The following is an 18108-nucleotide window of genomic DNA, read 5'->3' on the forward strand; positions in this document are numbered from 1 at the left end:
TGCTTGGTGAGGTGAGGGTGAAGCAGGTGAGGCAGGGGGTGGGGAGGAGCAGGTGCTTGGTGAGGTGAGGGTGAAGCAGGTGAGGGAGGAGCAGGTGCTTGGTGAGGTGAGTGGGAAGCAGGTGAGGGAGAAGCAGGTGCTTGGTGAGGTGAGGGTGAAGCAGGTGAGGCAGGGGGTGGGGGTGAGGGAGGAGCAGGTGCTTGGTGAGGTGAGGGTGAAGCAGGTGAGGCAGGGGGTGGGGAGGAGCAGGTGCTTGGTGAGGTGAGGGTGAAGCAGGTGAGGGAGGAGCAGGTGCTTGGTGAGGTGAGTGGGAAGCAGGTGAGGGAGGAGCAGGTGCTTGGTGAGGTGAGGGTGAAGCAGGTGAGGCAGGGGGTGGGGATGAGGGGAGGAGCAGGTGCTTGGTGAGGTGAGGGGGAAGCAGGTGAGGCAGGGGGTGGGGATGAGGGGAGGAGCAGGTGCTTGGTGAGGTGAGGGGGGAAGCTGGTGAGGCAGGGGGTGGGGGTGAGGGGAGGAGCAGGTGCTTGGTGAGGTGAGGGGGAAGCTGGTGAGGCAGGGGGTGGGGGTGAGGGGAGGAGCAGGTGCTTGGTGAGGTGAGGGGGAAGCAGGTGAGGCAGGGGGTGGGGATGAGGGGAGGAGCAGGTGCTTGGTGAGGTGAGGGGGAAGCAGGTGAGGCAGGGGGTGGGGATGAGGGGAGGACAGGTGCTTGGTGTGGTGTGGGGGATGCTGGTGTGGCTGGGGGGGGGGATGAGGGGAGGAGCAGGTGCTTGGTGAGGTGAGGGGGAAGCAGGTGAGGCAGGGGGTGGGGATGAGGGGAGGAGCAGGTGCTTGGTGAGGTGAGGGTGAAGCAGGTGAGGCAGGGGGTGGGGATGAGGGGAGGAGCAGGTGCTTGGTGAGGTGAGGGGGAAGCTGGTGAGGCAGAGGGTGGGGGTGAGGTGAGGAGCAAGTGCTTGGTGAGGTGAGGGGGAAGCAGGTGAGGCAGGGGGTTGGGATGAGGGGAGGAGCAGGTGCTTGGTGAGGGCAGGGGGAAGCAGTTGAGGCAGGGGGTGGGGATGAGGGAGGAGCAGGTGCTTGGTGAGGGCAGGGGGAAGCAGGTGAGGCAGGGGGTGGGGGTGAGGGATGAGCAGGTGCTTGGTGAGCTGAGGGGGAAGCTGGTGAGGCAGGGGGTGGGGGTGAGGGAGGAGCAGGTGCTTGTTGGGCTGAGGGGGAAGCTGGTGAGGCAGGGGGTGGGGATGAAGGAGGAGCAGGTGCTTGGTGAGGTGAGGGGGAAGCAGGTGAGGCAGGGGGTGGGGGTGAGGGAGGAGCAGGTGCTTGGTGAGGTGAGGGGGAAGCTGGTGAGGCAGGGGGTGGGGATGAGGGAGGAGCAGGTGCTTGGTGAGGTGAGGGGGAAGCAGGTGAGGCAGGGGGTGGGGATGAGGGAGGAGCAGGTGCTTGGTGAGGTGAGGGGGAAGCAGGTGAGGCAGGGGGTGGGGATGAGGGAGGAGCAGGTGCTTGGTGAGGTGAGGGGGAAGCAGGTGAGGCAGGGGATGGGGATGAGGGAGGAGCTGGTGCTTGGTGAGGTGAGGGGGAAGCAGGTGAGGCAGGGGGTGGGGGTGAGGGAGGAGCAGGTGCTTGGTGAGGTGAGGGGGAAGCTGGTGAGGCAGCGGGTGGGGATGAGGGAGGAGCAGGTGCTTGGTGAGGTGAGGGGGAAGCAGGTGAGGCAGGGGGTGGGGATGTGGGAGGAGCAGGTGCTTGGTGAGGTGAGGGGGAAGCAGTTGAGGCAGGGGGTGGGGATGAGGGAGGAGCAGGTGCTTGGTGAGGGCAGGGGGAAGCAGGTGAGGCAGGGGGTGGGGGTGAGGTGAGGAGCAGGTGCTTGGTGAGGTGAGGGGGAAGCAGGTGAGGCAGGGGGTGTGGGTGAGGGGAGGAGCAGGTGCTTGGTGAGGTGAGGGGGAAGCAGGTGAGGCAGGGGGTGGGAATGAGGGGAGGAGCAGGTGCTTGGTGAGGTGAGGGGGAAACAGGTGAGGCAGGGGGTGGGGGTGTGGGAGGAGCAGGTGCTTGGTGAGCTGAGGGGGAAGCTGGTGAGGCAGGGGGTGGGGGTGTGGGAGGAGCAGGTGCTTGGTGAGCTGAGGGGAAAGCTGGTGAGGCAGGGGGTGGGGATGAGGGAGGAGCAGGTGCTTGGTGAGGGGAGGGGGAAGCAGGTGAGGCAGGGGTGGGGGTGAGGGAGGAGCAGGTGCTTGGTGAGGTGAAGGGGAAGCTGGTGAGGCAGCGGGTGGGGATGAGGGAGGAGCAGGTGCTTGGTGAGGTGAGGGGGAAGCAGGTGAGGCAGGGGGTGGGGATGTGGGAGGAGCAGGTGCTTGGTGAGGTGAGGGGGAAGCAGGTGAGGCAGGGGGTGGGGATGAGGGAGGAGCAGGTGCTTGGTGAGGGCAGGGGGAAGCAGGTGAGGCAGGGGGTGGGGGTGAGGTGAGGAGCAGGTGCTTGGTGAGGTGAGGGGGAAGCAGGTGAGGCAGGGGGTGTGGGTGAGGGGAGGAGCAGGTGCTTGGTGAGGTGAGGGGGAAGCAGGTGAGGCAGGGGGTGGGGATGAGGGAGGAGCAGGTGCAGTTGGTGAGGTGAGGGGGAAGGCAGGGGGTGGGGGTGAAGGAGCAGGTGCTTGGCGAGGGGAGGGGAAGCAGTTGAGGCAGGGGTTGGGGGTGAGTGGACAGGTGCTTGGTGAGGGGAGGGGGGAAGCAGGTGAGGGTGAGGGGGGAAGCAGGTGAGGCAGGGGGTGGGGGTGAGGGGAGGGGGAAGCAGGTGAGGCAGGGGGTGGGGGTGAGGGGAGGGGGGAAACAGGTGAGACAGGGGGTGGGGGTGAGGGGAGGAGCAGGTGCTTGGTGAGTGGAGGGGGGGAAGCATTTGAGGCAGGTGGTGGGGGTGAGGTGAGGATCAGGTGCTTGGCGAGGGGAGGGGGGGAAGCAGGTGAGGCAGGGGATGAGGGATGAGGGAGGAGCAGGTGAAGCAGGGGGTGCAGGTGCTTGGTGAGGTGAGGTGAGGGGAGAAGCAGGTGAGGCAGGGGGTGGGGGTGAGGGAGGAGCAGGTGCTTGGTGAGGTGAAGGGGAAGCTGGTGAGGCAGCGGGTGGGGATGAGGGAGGAGCAGGTGCTTGGTGAGGTGAGGGGGAAGCAGGTGAGGCAGGGGGTGGGGTGGTGGGAGGAGCAGGTGCTTGGTGAGGTGAGGGGGAAGCAGGTGAGGCAGGGGGTGGGGATGAGGGAGGAGCAGGTGCTTGGTGAGGGCAGGGGGAAGCAGGTGAGGCAGGGGGTGGGGATGAGGTGAGGAGCAGGTGCTTGGTGAGGTGAGGGGGAAGCAGGTGAGGCAGGGGGTGTGGGTGAGGGGAGGAGCAGGTGCTTGGTGAGGTGAGGGGGAAGCAGGTGAGGCAGGGGGTGGGGGTGAGGGAGGAGCAGGTGCTTGGTGAGGTGAAGGGGAAGCTGGTGAGGCAGCGGGTGGGGATGAGGGAGGAGCAGGTGCTTGGTGAGGTGAGGGGGAAGCAGGTGAGGCAGGGGGTGGGGATGTGGGAGGAGCAGGTGCTTGGTGAGGTGAGGGGGAAGCAGGTGAGGCAGGGGGTGGGGATGAGGGAGGAGCAGGTGCTTGGTGAGGGCAGGGGGAAGCAGGTGAGGCAGGGGGTGGGGGTGAGGTGAGGAGCAGGTGCTTGGTGAGGTGAGGGGGAAGCAGGTGAGGCAGGGGGTGGGGGTGAGGGGAGGAGCAGGTGCTTGGTGAGGTGAGGGGGAAGCAGGTGAGGCAGGGGGTGGGGATGAGGGAGGAGCAGGTGCTTGGTGAGGTGAGGGGGAAGCAGGTGAGGCAGGGGATGGGGATGAGGGAGGAGCTGGTGCTTGGTGAGGTGAGGGGGAAGCAGGTGAGGCAGGGGGTGGGGGTGAGGGAGGAGCAGGTGCTTGGTGAGGTGAAGGGGAAGCTGGTGAGGCAGCGGGTGGGGATGAGGGAGGAGCAGGTGCTTGGTGAGGTGAGGGGGAAGCAGGTGAGGCAGGGGGTGGGGATGTGGGAGGAGCAGGTGCTTGGTGAGGTGAGGGGTAAGCAGGTGAGGCAGGAGGTGGGGATGAGGGAGGAGCAGGTGCTTGGTGAGGGCAGGGGGAAGCAGGTGAGGCAGGGGGTGGGGGTGAGGTGAGGAGCAGGTGCTTGGTGAGGTGAGGGGGAAGCAGGTGAGGCAGGGGGTGGGGGTGAGGGGAGGAGCAGGTGCTTGGTGAGGTGAGGGGGAAGCAGGTGAGGCAGGGGGTGGGAATGAGGGGAGGAGCAGGTGCTTGGTGAGGTGAGGGGGAAACAGGTGAGGCAGGGGGTGGGGGTGAGGGAGGAGCAGGTGCTTGGTGAGCTGAGGGGGAAGCTGGTGAGGCTGGGGGTGGGGGTGAGGGAGGAGCAGGTGCTTGGTGAGCTGAGGGGAAATCTGGTGAGGCAGGGGGTGGGGATGAGGGAGGAGCAGGTGCTTGGTGAGGTGAGGGGGAAGCAGGTGAGGCAGGGGGTGAGGGTGAGGGAGGAGCAGGTGCTTTGTGAGGTGAGGGGGAAACAGGTGAGGCAGGGGATGGGGATGAGGGAGGAGCAGGTGCTTGGTGAGGTGAGGGGGAAGCAGGTGAGGCAGGGGGTGGGGATGAGGGAGGAGCAGGTGCTTGGTGAGGTGAGGGGGAATCAGGTGAGGCAGGGGGTGGGGATGAGGGAGGAGCAGGTGCTTATTGAGGGCAGGGGGAAGCAGGTGAGGCAGGGGGTGGGGGTGAGGTGAGGAGCAGGTGCTTGGTGAGGTGAGGGGGAAGCAGGTGAGGCAGGGGGTGTGGGTGAGGGGAGGAGCAGGTGCTTGGTGAGGTGAGGGGGAAGCAGGTGAGACAGGGGGTTGGGATGAGGGGAGGAGCAGGTGCTTGGTGAGGTGAGGGGGAAACAGGTGAGGCAGGGGGTGGGGGTGAGGTGAGGAGCAGGTGCTTGGCGAGGGGAGGGGAAGCAGTTGAGGCAGGGGGTGGGGGTGAGTGGAGGAGCAGGTGCTTGGTGAGGGGAGGGGGGAAGCTGGTGAGGCAGGGGGTGGGGGTGAGGGAGGAGCAGGTGCTTGGCGAGGGGAGGGGAAGCAGTTGAGGCAGGGGTGGGGGGTGAGTGGAGGAGCAGGGGCTTGGTGAGGGGAGGGGGGAAGCAGGTGAGGGTGGGGGTGAGGGGAGGGGGGAAGCAGGTGAGGCAGGGGGTGGGGGTGAGGGGAGGGGGAAGCAGGTGAGGCAGGGGGTGGGGGTGAGGGGAGGGGGGAAACAGGTGAGACAGGGGGTGTGGGTGAGGGGAGGAGCAGGTGCTTGGTGAGTGGAGGGGGGGAAGCATTTGAGGCAGGTGGTGGGGGTGAGGTGAGGATCAGGTGCTTGGCGAGGGGAGGGGGGGAAGCAGGTGAGGCAGGGGGTGGGGGTGAGGGGAGGAGCAGGTGCTTGGTGAGTGGAGGGGGGAAGCAGGTGGGGGTGAGGTGAGGAACAGGTGCTTGGTGAGGGGAGGGGGAAGCAGGTGAAGCAGGAGGTGGGTTTGAGGGGAGGAGCAGGTGCTTGGTGAGAGGAGGGGGAAGCAAGTGAGGCAGAGGATGGAGGTGAGGGGAGAGGGAAGCAGGTGAGGCAGGGGTGGGGGTGAGACGAGGGGGAAGCATGTGAGGCAGGGGGTGGGGGTGAGGGGAGGGGGAAGCAGGTGAGGCAGGAGGTGGGGGTGAGGGGAGGGGGTGGGGTGAGGGGAGGGGGAAGCAGGTGAGGCAGGGGGTGAGGGGAGGGGGAAGCATGTTAGGCAGGGGGTGGGGATGAGGGGAGGAGCAGGTGCTTGGTGAGAGGAGGGGAAAGCAGGTGAGGCAGTGGGTGGGGATGAGGGGAGGAGCAGGTGCTTGGTGAGGTGAGGGGAAGCAGGTGAGGCAGGGGGTGGGGATGAGGGGAGGAGCAGGTGCTTGTTGAGGTGAGGGGGAAGCAGGTGAGGGGGAAGCAGGTGAGGCAGGGGGTGGGGGTGAGGGGAAGAGCAGGTGCTTGGTGAGGTGAGGGGGAAGCAGGTGTGGCAGGGCGTGAGGGGAGGGGGATGCAGGTGAGGCAGGGGGTGGGGGTGAGGGGAGGGAGATGCAGGCGAGGCAGGGGGTGGGGGTGATGGGAGGGTGATGTAGGTGAGGCTGGGGTTGAGGAGAGGGGGATGCAGGTGAGGCAGAAGGTGGGGGTGAGGGGAGGAGCATATGCTTGGTGAGGAGGGATGCAGGTGAGGCAGGGGGTGGGGTTGAGTTGAGGAGCAGGTGCTTGGTGAGGGGAAGGGGAAGCAGTGTGAGGCAGGGGGCCGGGGTGAGGGGAAGAAAAAGTGTGATGGGAGGGGGGAAGCAGGTGAGGCAGGGGGTGGAGGATAGGGGAGGGGGAAGCAGGTGAGGCAGAGGGTGGGGGTGAGGGGAGGGGGAAGCAGGTGAGGCAGGGGGTTGGGGTGAGGGGAGGGGGAAGCAGGTGAGGCAGAGGGTGGGGGTGAGGGGAGAGGGAAGCAGGTGAGGCAGTGGGTGCGGGTTAGGGAAGGGGGAAGCAGGTGAGGCAGGGGGTGGGGGTGAGGGGAGGGGGATGCAGGTGAGGCAGGGGGTTGGGGTGAGGGGACTGGGAAGCAGGTGAGGCAGGGGGTTGGGGTGAGGGGAGGGGAAAGCAGGTGAGTCAGGGGGTGGGGATGAGGGGAGTGGGAAGCAGGTGAGGCACGGGGTGGGGGTGAGGGGAGGGGGAAGCACGTGAGGCAGGGGGTTGGGTGAGGGAAGGGGATGCAGGTGAGGCAGTGCGTGAGGGGAGGGGGATGCAGGTGAGGCAGGGGGTGGGGGTGAGGGGAGGGAGATGCAGGTGAGGCAGGGGGTCGGGGTGATGGTAGGGGGATGCAGGTGAAACTGGGGGTGAGGGGAGGGGGATGCAGGTGAGGGGAGGAGCATGTGCTTGGTGAGGGGGGAAGCAGGTGAGGCAGGGGGTGGGGGTGAAGGGAGGAGCAGGTGCTTGGTGAGGGGAGGGGATAGCATGTGAGGCAGGGGGTGGGGGTGAGGGGAGGAGCAGGTGCTTGGCGAGGGGAGGAGGAAACAGGTGAGGCAGGGGGTGGGGGTGAGGGGAGGAGCAAGTGCTTGGTGAGGGGAGGGGGAATCAGGTGAGGCAGAGGGTGGGGGTTATTGGAGGAGCAGGAGCTTGGTGAGGGGAAGGGGGAAGCAGGTGAGGCTTGGGGTGAGAGGAGGAGCAGGTGCTTGGTGAGGGGAGGGGGAAGCAGGTAAGGAGCAGGTGCTTGGTGAGGGGAGGGGGGAAGCAGGTGAGGCAGCTGATGATGGTGAGGGGAGGAGCATTTGCTTGGTGAGGGGAGGGGGAAGCAGGTGAGGCAGGGGGTTGGGGTGAGGGGAGGAGCAGGTGCTTGGTGAGGGCAGGGGGAAGCAGGTGAGGCAGGGGGTGGGGATGAGGGGAAGAGTAGGTGCTTGGTGAGGTGAGGGGGAAGCAGGTGAGGCAGGGGGTTGGGATGAGGGGAGGAGCAGGTGCTTGGTGAGGTGAGGGTGAAGCAGGTGAGGCAGGGGGTGGGGGTGAGGGGAGGAGCAGGTGCTTGGTGAGGTGAGGGGGAATCAGGTGAGGCAGGGGGTGAGGGGAGGGGGATGCAGGTGAGGCAGGGGGTCGGGGTGAGGGGAGGGATATGCAGGTGAGGCAGGGGGTGGGGGTGAGTGGAGGAGCAGGTGCTTGGTGAGGGGAGGGGAATGCAGGTGAGGCAGGAGGTGGGGGTGAGGGGAGGAGCAGGTGCTTGGTGAGGGGAAGGGGAAGCAAGTGAGGCAGGGGGCCTGGGTGAGGGGAGGAGGTGTGAGGGGAGGGGGGATGCAGGTGAGGCAGGGGGTGGGGGTGAGGAGAGGAGCAGGTGCTTGGCGAGGGGAGGGGAAGCAGGTGAGGCAGGGGGTCGGGGTGATGGTAGGAGCAGGTGCTTGGTGAGGGGAGGGGGAAGCAGGTCAGGCAGGGGGTGGGGGTGATGGGAGGATCAGGTGCTTGGTGAAGGGAGGGGGAAGCAGGTGAGGCAGGGGATGGGGGTTAGGGGAGGATCAGGTGCTTGTTGAGGGCACAGGGTAGCAGGTGAGGCAGGGGGTTGGGGTGAAGGGAGGAGCAGGTGCTTGACGAAGGGAGGGGAAGCAGGTGAGGCTGGGGGTGGGGGTGAGTGGAGGAGCAGGTGCTTGGTGAGGGTAGGGGGGAAACAGGTGAGGCAGGGGGGTGAGGGGAGGAGCAGGTGCTTGGCGAGGGGAGGGGGGGAAGCAGGTGAGGCAGGGGGTGAGGGTGAATGGAGGGGGGAGGCAGGTGAGACAGGGGCTGGGGGTGATGGGAGTAGCAGGTGCTTGGTGAGTGGAGGGGTAAGCAGGTGAGGCAGGTGGTGGGGGTGAGGGGAAGATCAGGTGCTTGGCGATGGGAGGGGGGAAGCAGATGAGGCAGGGGGCGGGGGTGAGGGGAAGAGCAAGTGCTTTGTGAGGGGTGGGGGAAGCAGGTGAGGCAGGGGGTGGGGGTGAGGGGAAGAGCAGGTGCTTGGTGAGGGGAATGGGAAGCAAGTGAGGCAGGGGGTTGAGGTGAGGGGAGAGGGAAGCAGGTGAGGCAGGGGGTGGGGGTGAGGAGAGGGAGAAGCAGGTGAGGCAGGGGGTGGGGGTGAGGGGAGGGGGAAGCAGGTGAGGCAGGGGGTGGGGGTGAGGGGAGGGGGAAGCAGGTGAGGCAGGGGGTGAGTGGAGGGGGAAGCATGTGAGGCAGGGGGTGGGGGTGAGGGGAGGGGGATGCAGGGGATGGGGTGAGGGGAGGAGCAGGTGCTTGGTGAGGAGAGGGGGAAGCAGGTGAGGCAGAGGGTGGGGGTGAGGGGAGGAGCCAGTGCTTGGCGAGGGGAGGGGGGAAGCAAGTGAGGCAGGGGGTGGGTTTGAGGGGAGGAGCAGGTGCTTGGTGAGGGGAAGGGGGGAAGCAGGTGAGACACGGGGTGGGGGTGTGGGGAGGAGCAGGTGCTTGGCGAGGGGAGGGGGGGAAGCAGGTGAGGCAGGGGGTGAGAGTGAGGGTAAGGGGAAGCAGGTGAGGCAGGGGGTAGGGGTGAGGGGAAGGGGAAGCAAGTGAGGCAGGGGGTTGGGGTTAGGGGAGGGGGATTCAGGTGAGGCAGGGGGTGGAGGTGAGGGGAGGGGGAAGCAGGTGAGGCAGGGGGTAGGGGTGAGGGGAGGGTGAAGCAGGTGAGGCAGGGGTTTGGGGTTAGGGGAGGGGGAAGCAGGTGACGCAGGGGGTGAGAGTGAGGGGAAGGGGAAGCAGGTGAGGCAGGGGGTAGGGGTGAGGGGAGGGTGAAGCAGGTGAGGCAGGGGGTTGGGGTTAGGGGAGGGGGATGCAAGTGAGGCAGGGGGTAGGGGTGAGGGGAGGGGGAAGCAGGTGATGCAGGGGGTGGGGGTGAGGGGAGGGGGAAGCAGGTGACGCAGGGGGTAGGGGTGAGGGGAGGGGGAAGCAGGTGAGGCAGGGGGTGGGGGTGAGGGGAGGGGGAAGCAGGTGATTCAGGGGGTGGGGGTGAGGTGAGGGGGAAGCAGGTGATGCAGGGGGTGGGGGTGAGGGGAGGGGGAAGCAGGTGATGCAGGGGGTGGGGGTGAGGGGAGGGGGAAGCAGGTGATGTAGGGGGTGGGGGTGAGGGGAGGGGGAAGCAGGTGATGCAGGGGGTAGGGGTGAGGGGAGGGGGAAGCAGGTGATGCAGGGGGTGGGGGTGAGGGTTCCCGGTAAAGGAGGGGTTAAGGATAGTATACTTCTTAGTACTTCATGATACACTTCTACTGCTGCTACTATACTACTACTAGTACTACTACCACTACTACAACTACTACTACTACTTGCCTACCTGCCTACCTACCTAACCACCTACCTACTGGCCTGCCTACCTACCACCACCTACCTATTCACCAATCTGTTACTACCACTACCACCACCTACCACTGCCTGTCTGGGCCTGCCACTACCACCTACCACTACCTACCACCGCTGCCTGCTGGGCCACCTACCACCACCACCACCGTCCGCCACCACCACCACCTACCACCACCCACCTAGCAATCCCACCACCACCTACCACCAATTACCATCCCCACCACCACCTACCACCACCACCACCACCAGCACCACCACCACCACTCCACCTCCACCACCTCACCACCTACCACCTACCTACCACCACCACTACCACCACTAACCACCACCACCACCACCACCACCTACCACCACCTAGTACCACTCACCACCACCACCACCACCACTACCTCACCACCACTCTACCTCACCACCATTACTCCACCACCACCTACCACCTACCACCACCACCACCTACCACCTACCTCACCCCTCTAGCACCTACCACCACCATACCAATAGCAATACCACCACCACCTATCCACCTACCTGGCCTGCCACCGCCACCACCACCTACCACCACCACCGCCTGCCACCGCCACCTCACCACCACCGGTCCGCACCTGGCCACCACCACCACTACCACTTGACTGGTCCACCACCACCCACCTCCACCACCCACCACCTAGCAAATTCCCACCACCTACCTACCTTTCACCTACCTACCTAATCCCCACCTCACCTACTACCTACCACCTACCACCTACTAGCACCACCAATTACCATCCACCACCACCTACCACCAATTGCCAACTACCACCACTACCACCACCACCACCACCACCACTACCACCGCCATACCACCACAAACCTACCTACCTGCCTATTCTCCACAACCATTACTGGCCTACCTACCGTCACCTACTCACCACTGATGACCACCTACCTACCTGCTACTAATGCCATACTACTACTGTACCACCATGCCACCAATTACCACCTACCACCTCCACTACCTACCTACCTCACATACCTATCAACCAACTACTACTGGCCTACCACCGGCCTACCACCTAACCCACCTCTACCACCACCTGGCCAAGTTGCCTACATCACTACCACTGCCATAATTAGCACTACTCACTGGGCCTACTGGCAACCTACTCCACCTGCCTACCTACAGCCACTACTCATCACTACTTACCACCAACCAACCACTGGCCACTCACCACCTACTACCTACCACACCACCACCTAGTACTGGCCACAAACCTACTACCTGCACCTACAGCCTGCATCACTCATCCACTCTACCTACAACCACTCTACCTCACCACCTGCCACCACCACCTACCACCACCTGCCTACCACAGCCACTACCACCTCACCACAACCACCTCACCACCACCACCACCACCGCCACCACCTCACCTCACCGCCACTTCACACCTGACAGCCTACCAGTACCACCTACTTCCTACTGGCAACTAACCTACCTACCACCTGCCAACTACTATCCACTGCCACCACAGCCACCTCATTCCACCTACCTACCTCCCTCTACTACACCACCTACCTACCTACCTACCACCACCACAACCACCTACCACCTACCTACAACCACCACTCCACCACCACCTTCACCACCACCACCTACAACCACCTACCACCACCCACTGCCACCACCACCACCACCTACCTACCTGCAACCACCTACCTACCACTCACCTACTACCTACCTACCTCCACCTACCAACCACTCACCACCACTGGCCACCACCACCACTCACCACAACCACCACCACCACCTCACTCACCACCTGGCAATCCAACTAACCACCACCACCACCAGCACACCTACCACCTGGCCACCACTCACCTCCATTAACCACCAACTACCTATCCACCTACCTACTACTTCCACTACTACTCACTCACTCACCTCCACCTACCACTACCTTCACCTTCACTTCACCTCACCACTACCTGGCCAACCACTAATAATACCAACCACTACTACCACTACTACCAACCACCACTAACCACTACCACAACCACCATCACCTGACTCACCACCACTAACCACTACCTACCACCACCACCACCAATACCTACCACCAACCACCACCACCACCTACCAACCACCACCACCACCACCACCACCACCACCAACCACCACCACCGCCACTAACCACCAACCTACCACTACTCACCACAACCACCTTCCACCACCACCACCAACCAACCACTACCTACCTACCTACCTACAACCTACCTACTAACCTACTCACCTACCAACCTACCACCAACTAACCACCTACTACCTACCTTACCTTACCACCAACCTACTACCACCACCTCACCTACTACTAACCACTACTCACCACTCCACTAACTACCCAACCACTACCTACCTCAACTACCTCCACCACCACTACTCACCTACCTAATACCAACCACTACTCACTACTACCAACCAATACCACTACCACTACTAACCAACCACCAATACCACTGGCTAACCTCACCACCACTACTCCACCTCACTCACCACAACCACTCCACTCACCACCACCAACCTACCACTCTACCACCACCTCCACCACCACTACCACCTACCTCCACCTACCTCACCACTACCACCTACCACCAACCTACCAACCTACCTCCACCTACTAACCTACCACCAACCTACCTACCTACCTACCTGCCAACCAACTACCACCAACCTACTAACCTACTACCACCAACCTACCTACCTACTACCACCTAACTACCCACCACCACCTAATTCCATAACCACTACCTACCAACTAACCTCACTACCACCAACCACTACCACCACTACTACCTGCCACCTACTACCAACCAATCCACTACTACCAACCAACCACCTCCACCTACTACCAACTAACCTACTACTACTACTACCAACTAACCTACCAAGCTAACCTACTACTACCACTACCATAACTACTACTACCACTACTGGCCAACTACTACTAACTAACCACTACTACCTACTACTTCACTACTAACTAACTACTACTACTACTACAACACCCTGCAGATTGTTCCACCTCAGCACAGCCTCTAAGGTTAAAGAAATACTTCCTAACATCACTTGATGATACACTTTCTACTACTGGACCAACCTACTACTACAACCTCACTACTAACTACTAAATTAGCCACTACCACTACTACTACCTACCACTACCTACCATCACTACCTACTTATCACTACCACCACTACTACCACTACCACTACTACCTACAATCCACTACTACTCACTACAACCTACTACCTACAACCACTACCTAACTACTCACCACTCACTACTACAACCTACCACTACTACTCATCTACCTACTAAATCCACTACCTACCTACCTACCTACCTAACAACCTACATACCTACTACCTAACGACCTACCAATACCACCAATTACCTACCTACTACCTACCTACCTTCCACAACCTACCTACCACCACCTCACCACCTACCAACCACCTACCACCTACTACCACCTACCACAACCTACTTCATTACCACTCCACTACCACCTACCAACCAACCACCTACCACCTCCACTACCACCACCACCACTACCACCTACCTCCACCTAATACCTACCTACCTAACCACCACCACCACTACCACCTACCTACCTCTACCACCACCACTCACCACCTACCTACCTACTCAACCAACCTACCAACCACCAATTACCACCAACTCACCAACCACCACCTACCACCTACCACCACCACCTACTACCACCTACTCACCACCACCTCCCACCTACTACCACCAACCTACCTACCTACCAACTACCTACCACTACCTACCTAACTACCTACTCACTAACCACCAATTACCTACCTACCTACCTCACCTACCTACCACCACTAACCTACCACCAACCTACTACCACCACCACCTACCTCCACCTACCACCACCTACTCACCTACCTACCACTACCTACCACCTACCACTCACCACTGACCACCAACCTACCACCAACCTACCTACCTCCTACCACCTACCTACCACCTTGCCACCACCTACCACCTACTACCACCTACCTACAACCACTAACCTACCAACCACTAACCTAATCCCCACCACCCCACCACCTACCTACCTACTCACCTACTTCACCACCTTTCCACCACCTACCTCCACTACCACCACCTCTACCACCACCTACTACTACCACTCACTACTAACCACCAATTACCTACCTACCTACCTACTACTACCTACCACCACCAGCACCATCTACTCACTGGCTAACCACCTCCACTACCACTACCACAACCTACTCACCAACTAACCTCCACTGAGCCTAACTACTACAAACTTACCTACTTACTACTCTTACTTCACTACCTAACTTCCCACCACTACCTACTCACAACCTACTACCTACTCACTAATACCTACCCCTCCCACCACTCACCTACCTACAACCTACTACTACTACCTACTACTCAATCCCACCTACTACCTACTCACAACCTACCTACTACTGGCTAACCACTACCTACTTCACTACCTAACTCCCACCATCACTACCTACTGGCCAACCTACTTACCTACTACTTCACTAATCCCACCCCACTCACCATCACCTGGCAACCTACTACCTACTACTACCTACAACACTGCAGATTGTTCCACCTCGGACAGCTCCCATGTCAAAGGTTAAAGAAATACTTCCCAACATCACTTTATGATACCACTACCACAACTACCACCACTACCTTACTACTACTCATCCCACCTACCTACTCCCACTGCCACTAACTACTACCTACTACTACCTACTACCTACTACTACCAACCTCAACTACCTACTACTACCTAGCCTAACAACCAACTACCTACTACTAACCAACTATCCACCTCCACTACCTACTACTACTACAACCTACTACAACTACCTACTACCTACCAACCTTTCAATAACCTACAACCTACCAACTACCATTCCACCTACCTAATTCCACTTCACCTACTACCTCCACTACTACCTCCACTCCAATCACTCCACCTACTAAGAACCATTACTACCTACAATCCACTCATTACCAACCTACTACCTACTACCAACTACTCACCAACCTACTACCACTACCTACTACCAAATTACCACAACCTACTAACCTACTAACCACTACTACCACTAATTCCAACCACCACTGGCAACCTACTACCACCTTACTACCCTACCTACCACTACTACTACTACTACCACTACCTATCAACCAACCTACCTACTACCTACTACCTACCTACCAACTAACCTACCTACCACCTACCTACCTGGCCAACCACCACAACCACCACTACCTACCAACCTACCACCAACCTACCACCTCCACCACCTAATACTAACCTCCACCTACAACCACCTACCACCACTACCTACCACCACCAACCAACCACCTTCCACCACCACTCACCTCCACCTACAACCACCACCACTGACTACCACCTACCTACAACCACCACCACTACTACTCACTACCTACCACTCAACCAACCACCACCTACTCACCACCTACCACTACCACCACCAACCAACCACCTCACCACTACCACCACTACCTACCTCCACAACCACCACCAACCTCACCTCCACCACCTACTCACTAACCAACCTACCACCACCTACCTACCACCTACCTACTAACCTACCAACCTACCACCACCTACCTCCACTCAACCAATACCACCTACCACCACCTACCACCACCACCAACCACCAACCACCACCACCACCACTCACTACCACTTCAACCAACCACCACCTACCACCACTTTCACAACCACCAACCACTTACCACTACCTACTAACTGACCATAACCACTCACCTACCTACTAACCACCAACCATACCACCTACCTACCTAATAACCTACCAACCTACCACTACTACCTACTACTACTACCATAACCTGTCCACCTACCTACCTACCTACTCACCTACCACAACCACTCACCAATCCCACCACCACCACTTCACCACTACCACCTACCACTACCACCACAACTAACCACTACTACCACTACAACCTACTACTACCACTACTACCACTACTAACAACCAACTACTACTCACTACTGACTTCAACTAACTAATCCATTGCCCACTACTACTCACAACCTACTACTACTACTACTACAACTACTACCTATTAATCAACTGGCTAACTACTACTACAACTACTACCTACTACTACTCACTTACTACCAACAACTACTACAACCACTACTAATACTACTACTCACTACAACCTCATTACAACCACTACTACTACTACCACTCACTACTACAACCTCACTCAACCAACTACCTACCACTCACCACTACTACCAACCAACCTACCACTACCTCACGGCCACCAACCACTTAACTACCACCTACCACTAACCAACTACCAACCAACTCACCATCACCTTCTACCACCAACTCATCAACCACCAACTACCTCCACTACCTACTAACCTACCTACCAACTACTCACTAACTACCAACGCCACTAATACTCACTACCACTCAACCACTACTACTACTAACCTACCAACTACTAACTTACTACTAACTACTACTAACTACTACCAACTACTGCCAACCTACTACTAACCTACTACTACCAACTACTACCAACAACCTACCTACTAACTAACCTACCACTACCAACTACCTACAACCTACTACCAATACTCACTACCTACTTGGCCACCAACCTACCTACTAACTACTACTACCAACCTAACTAACCACAACTACTCCACTACCTACTACTAGCCACTACCAACCAACTACTTCACCTACCACTACCTCAACTACCACAAACTACCAACAACCAACTACTACTACCACTACCTACAACTACTACAACCTACTCACTACTACTACTAACTACTACAACCTACTACTACTACTAATACAACCATCACTACAAATACTAACTACTACTACTACTACAACTAACTACTCAACTACTACTACTACCATTACTAACAACTGCAATATTGTTCCAACCTACGTGACTAGCTACTAAGGTTAGAAATACTTACTTAACCATCACTTACTGACTGACTACAACTTCCTACCAGGTAATTGTTACCACCTACTACCACAAGCCTAAGGTTAGAAATACTGCCAACTACTACAACTTGATGACTACCACCTTCACTACCACAACTACCACCTACTACTACCTACCACCACAACCACTCACCACTACCTGCCACTACTACTAACCTACTACCACTCACTACTACCTCGGCTAACCAACTACCTCAACCAACCTCCACTACCAATCCACCTCCAATACCTACTACTACTACTACTACTACTACTACTACCACCACTACTACTACAACTACTACTACTACTACTACTACTACAACAACTACTACTACTACTCCCACTACCACTACTACTACTACTACTACTACTACTACCACCACTACTACTACTACTACTACTACACTGCAGATTGTTCCACCTCGGGACAGCTCTAAGGTTAAAGAAATACTTCCTAACATCACTTTAATCTTCATCCTTCAGTTGGAGTCGACATACCTGCAGAAGGCTCGGGCAGGCGCCCCCGTCGTGCTGGTGAGAGGACAGAAGCTCCTGGTCTCTCGGGATCTTCCAGCCTACTACCACGCCCTCACGCCCACAACCAGTGGGCGTGGGAGACCTCCAGGAGGACGCTCACAGCACCCAAGACACAAGCTGACTGATGGCATGGGCGATGCCCACACACCGCCCATGACAGTTCCCAGGCCCAGGCTGCAGCTCCTGGACACTACCGCCCACCGCGTCAGGATGGTGGGCGTGAATGGCTCTATTTACTACGCTATGGAAGGTACGTTGACCTTATTACCAACCTTCTTTCATAAATAATATTGTTTGTGTTGTTAATTTATTGATCTTAATAAGTTGTAGCATCAAGAATATTAAGATAAATTAGTTCTGATTCTTTGATATTCTTTATCCATCCTTCCTTCCCATCTCTCTCTCTCCATCCTTCCTTCCCATCTCTCTCTCTCCATCCTTCCTTCCCATCTCTCTCTCTCCATCCTTCCTTCCCATCTCTCTCTCTCCATCCTTCCTTCCCATCTCTCTCTCTCCATCCTTCCTTCCCATCTCTCTCTCTCCATCCTTCCTTCCCATCTCTCTCTCTCCATCCTTCCTTCCCATCTCTCTCTCTCCATCCTTCCTTCCACATCTCTCTCTCTCCATCCTTCCTTCCCATCTCTCTCTCTCCATCCTTCCTT

At 58.8% G+C, this 18108-nt stretch overlaps 1 protein-coding gene across 1 annotated transcript in view; it reads left to right on the forward strand.

Annotated features, from left to right (window-relative positions):
- LOC128684253 (cadherin-like and PC-esterase domain-containing protein 1) overlaps nucleotides 1-18108 on the forward strand; it is a gene marked incomplete at its 3' end in the record, with an annotated part of 238406 nt that overhangs the window by 111988 nt on the left and 108310 nt on the right. The window contains 1 exon segment of the mRNA XM_070098032.1: nucleotides 17393-17696. Within this exon segment, the coding sequence (XP_069954133.1) occupies nucleotides 17393-17696 (304 nt within the window).

Source organism: Cherax quadricarinatus, chromosome 4 (assembly GCF_038502225.1).
Source record: "Cherax quadricarinatus isolate ZL_2023a chromosome 4, ASM3850222v1, whole genome shotgun sequence".
In the NCBI taxonomy this organism is placed as follows: domain Eukaryota; kingdom Metazoa; phylum Arthropoda; class Malacostraca; order Decapoda; family Parastacidae; genus Cherax; species Cherax quadricarinatus.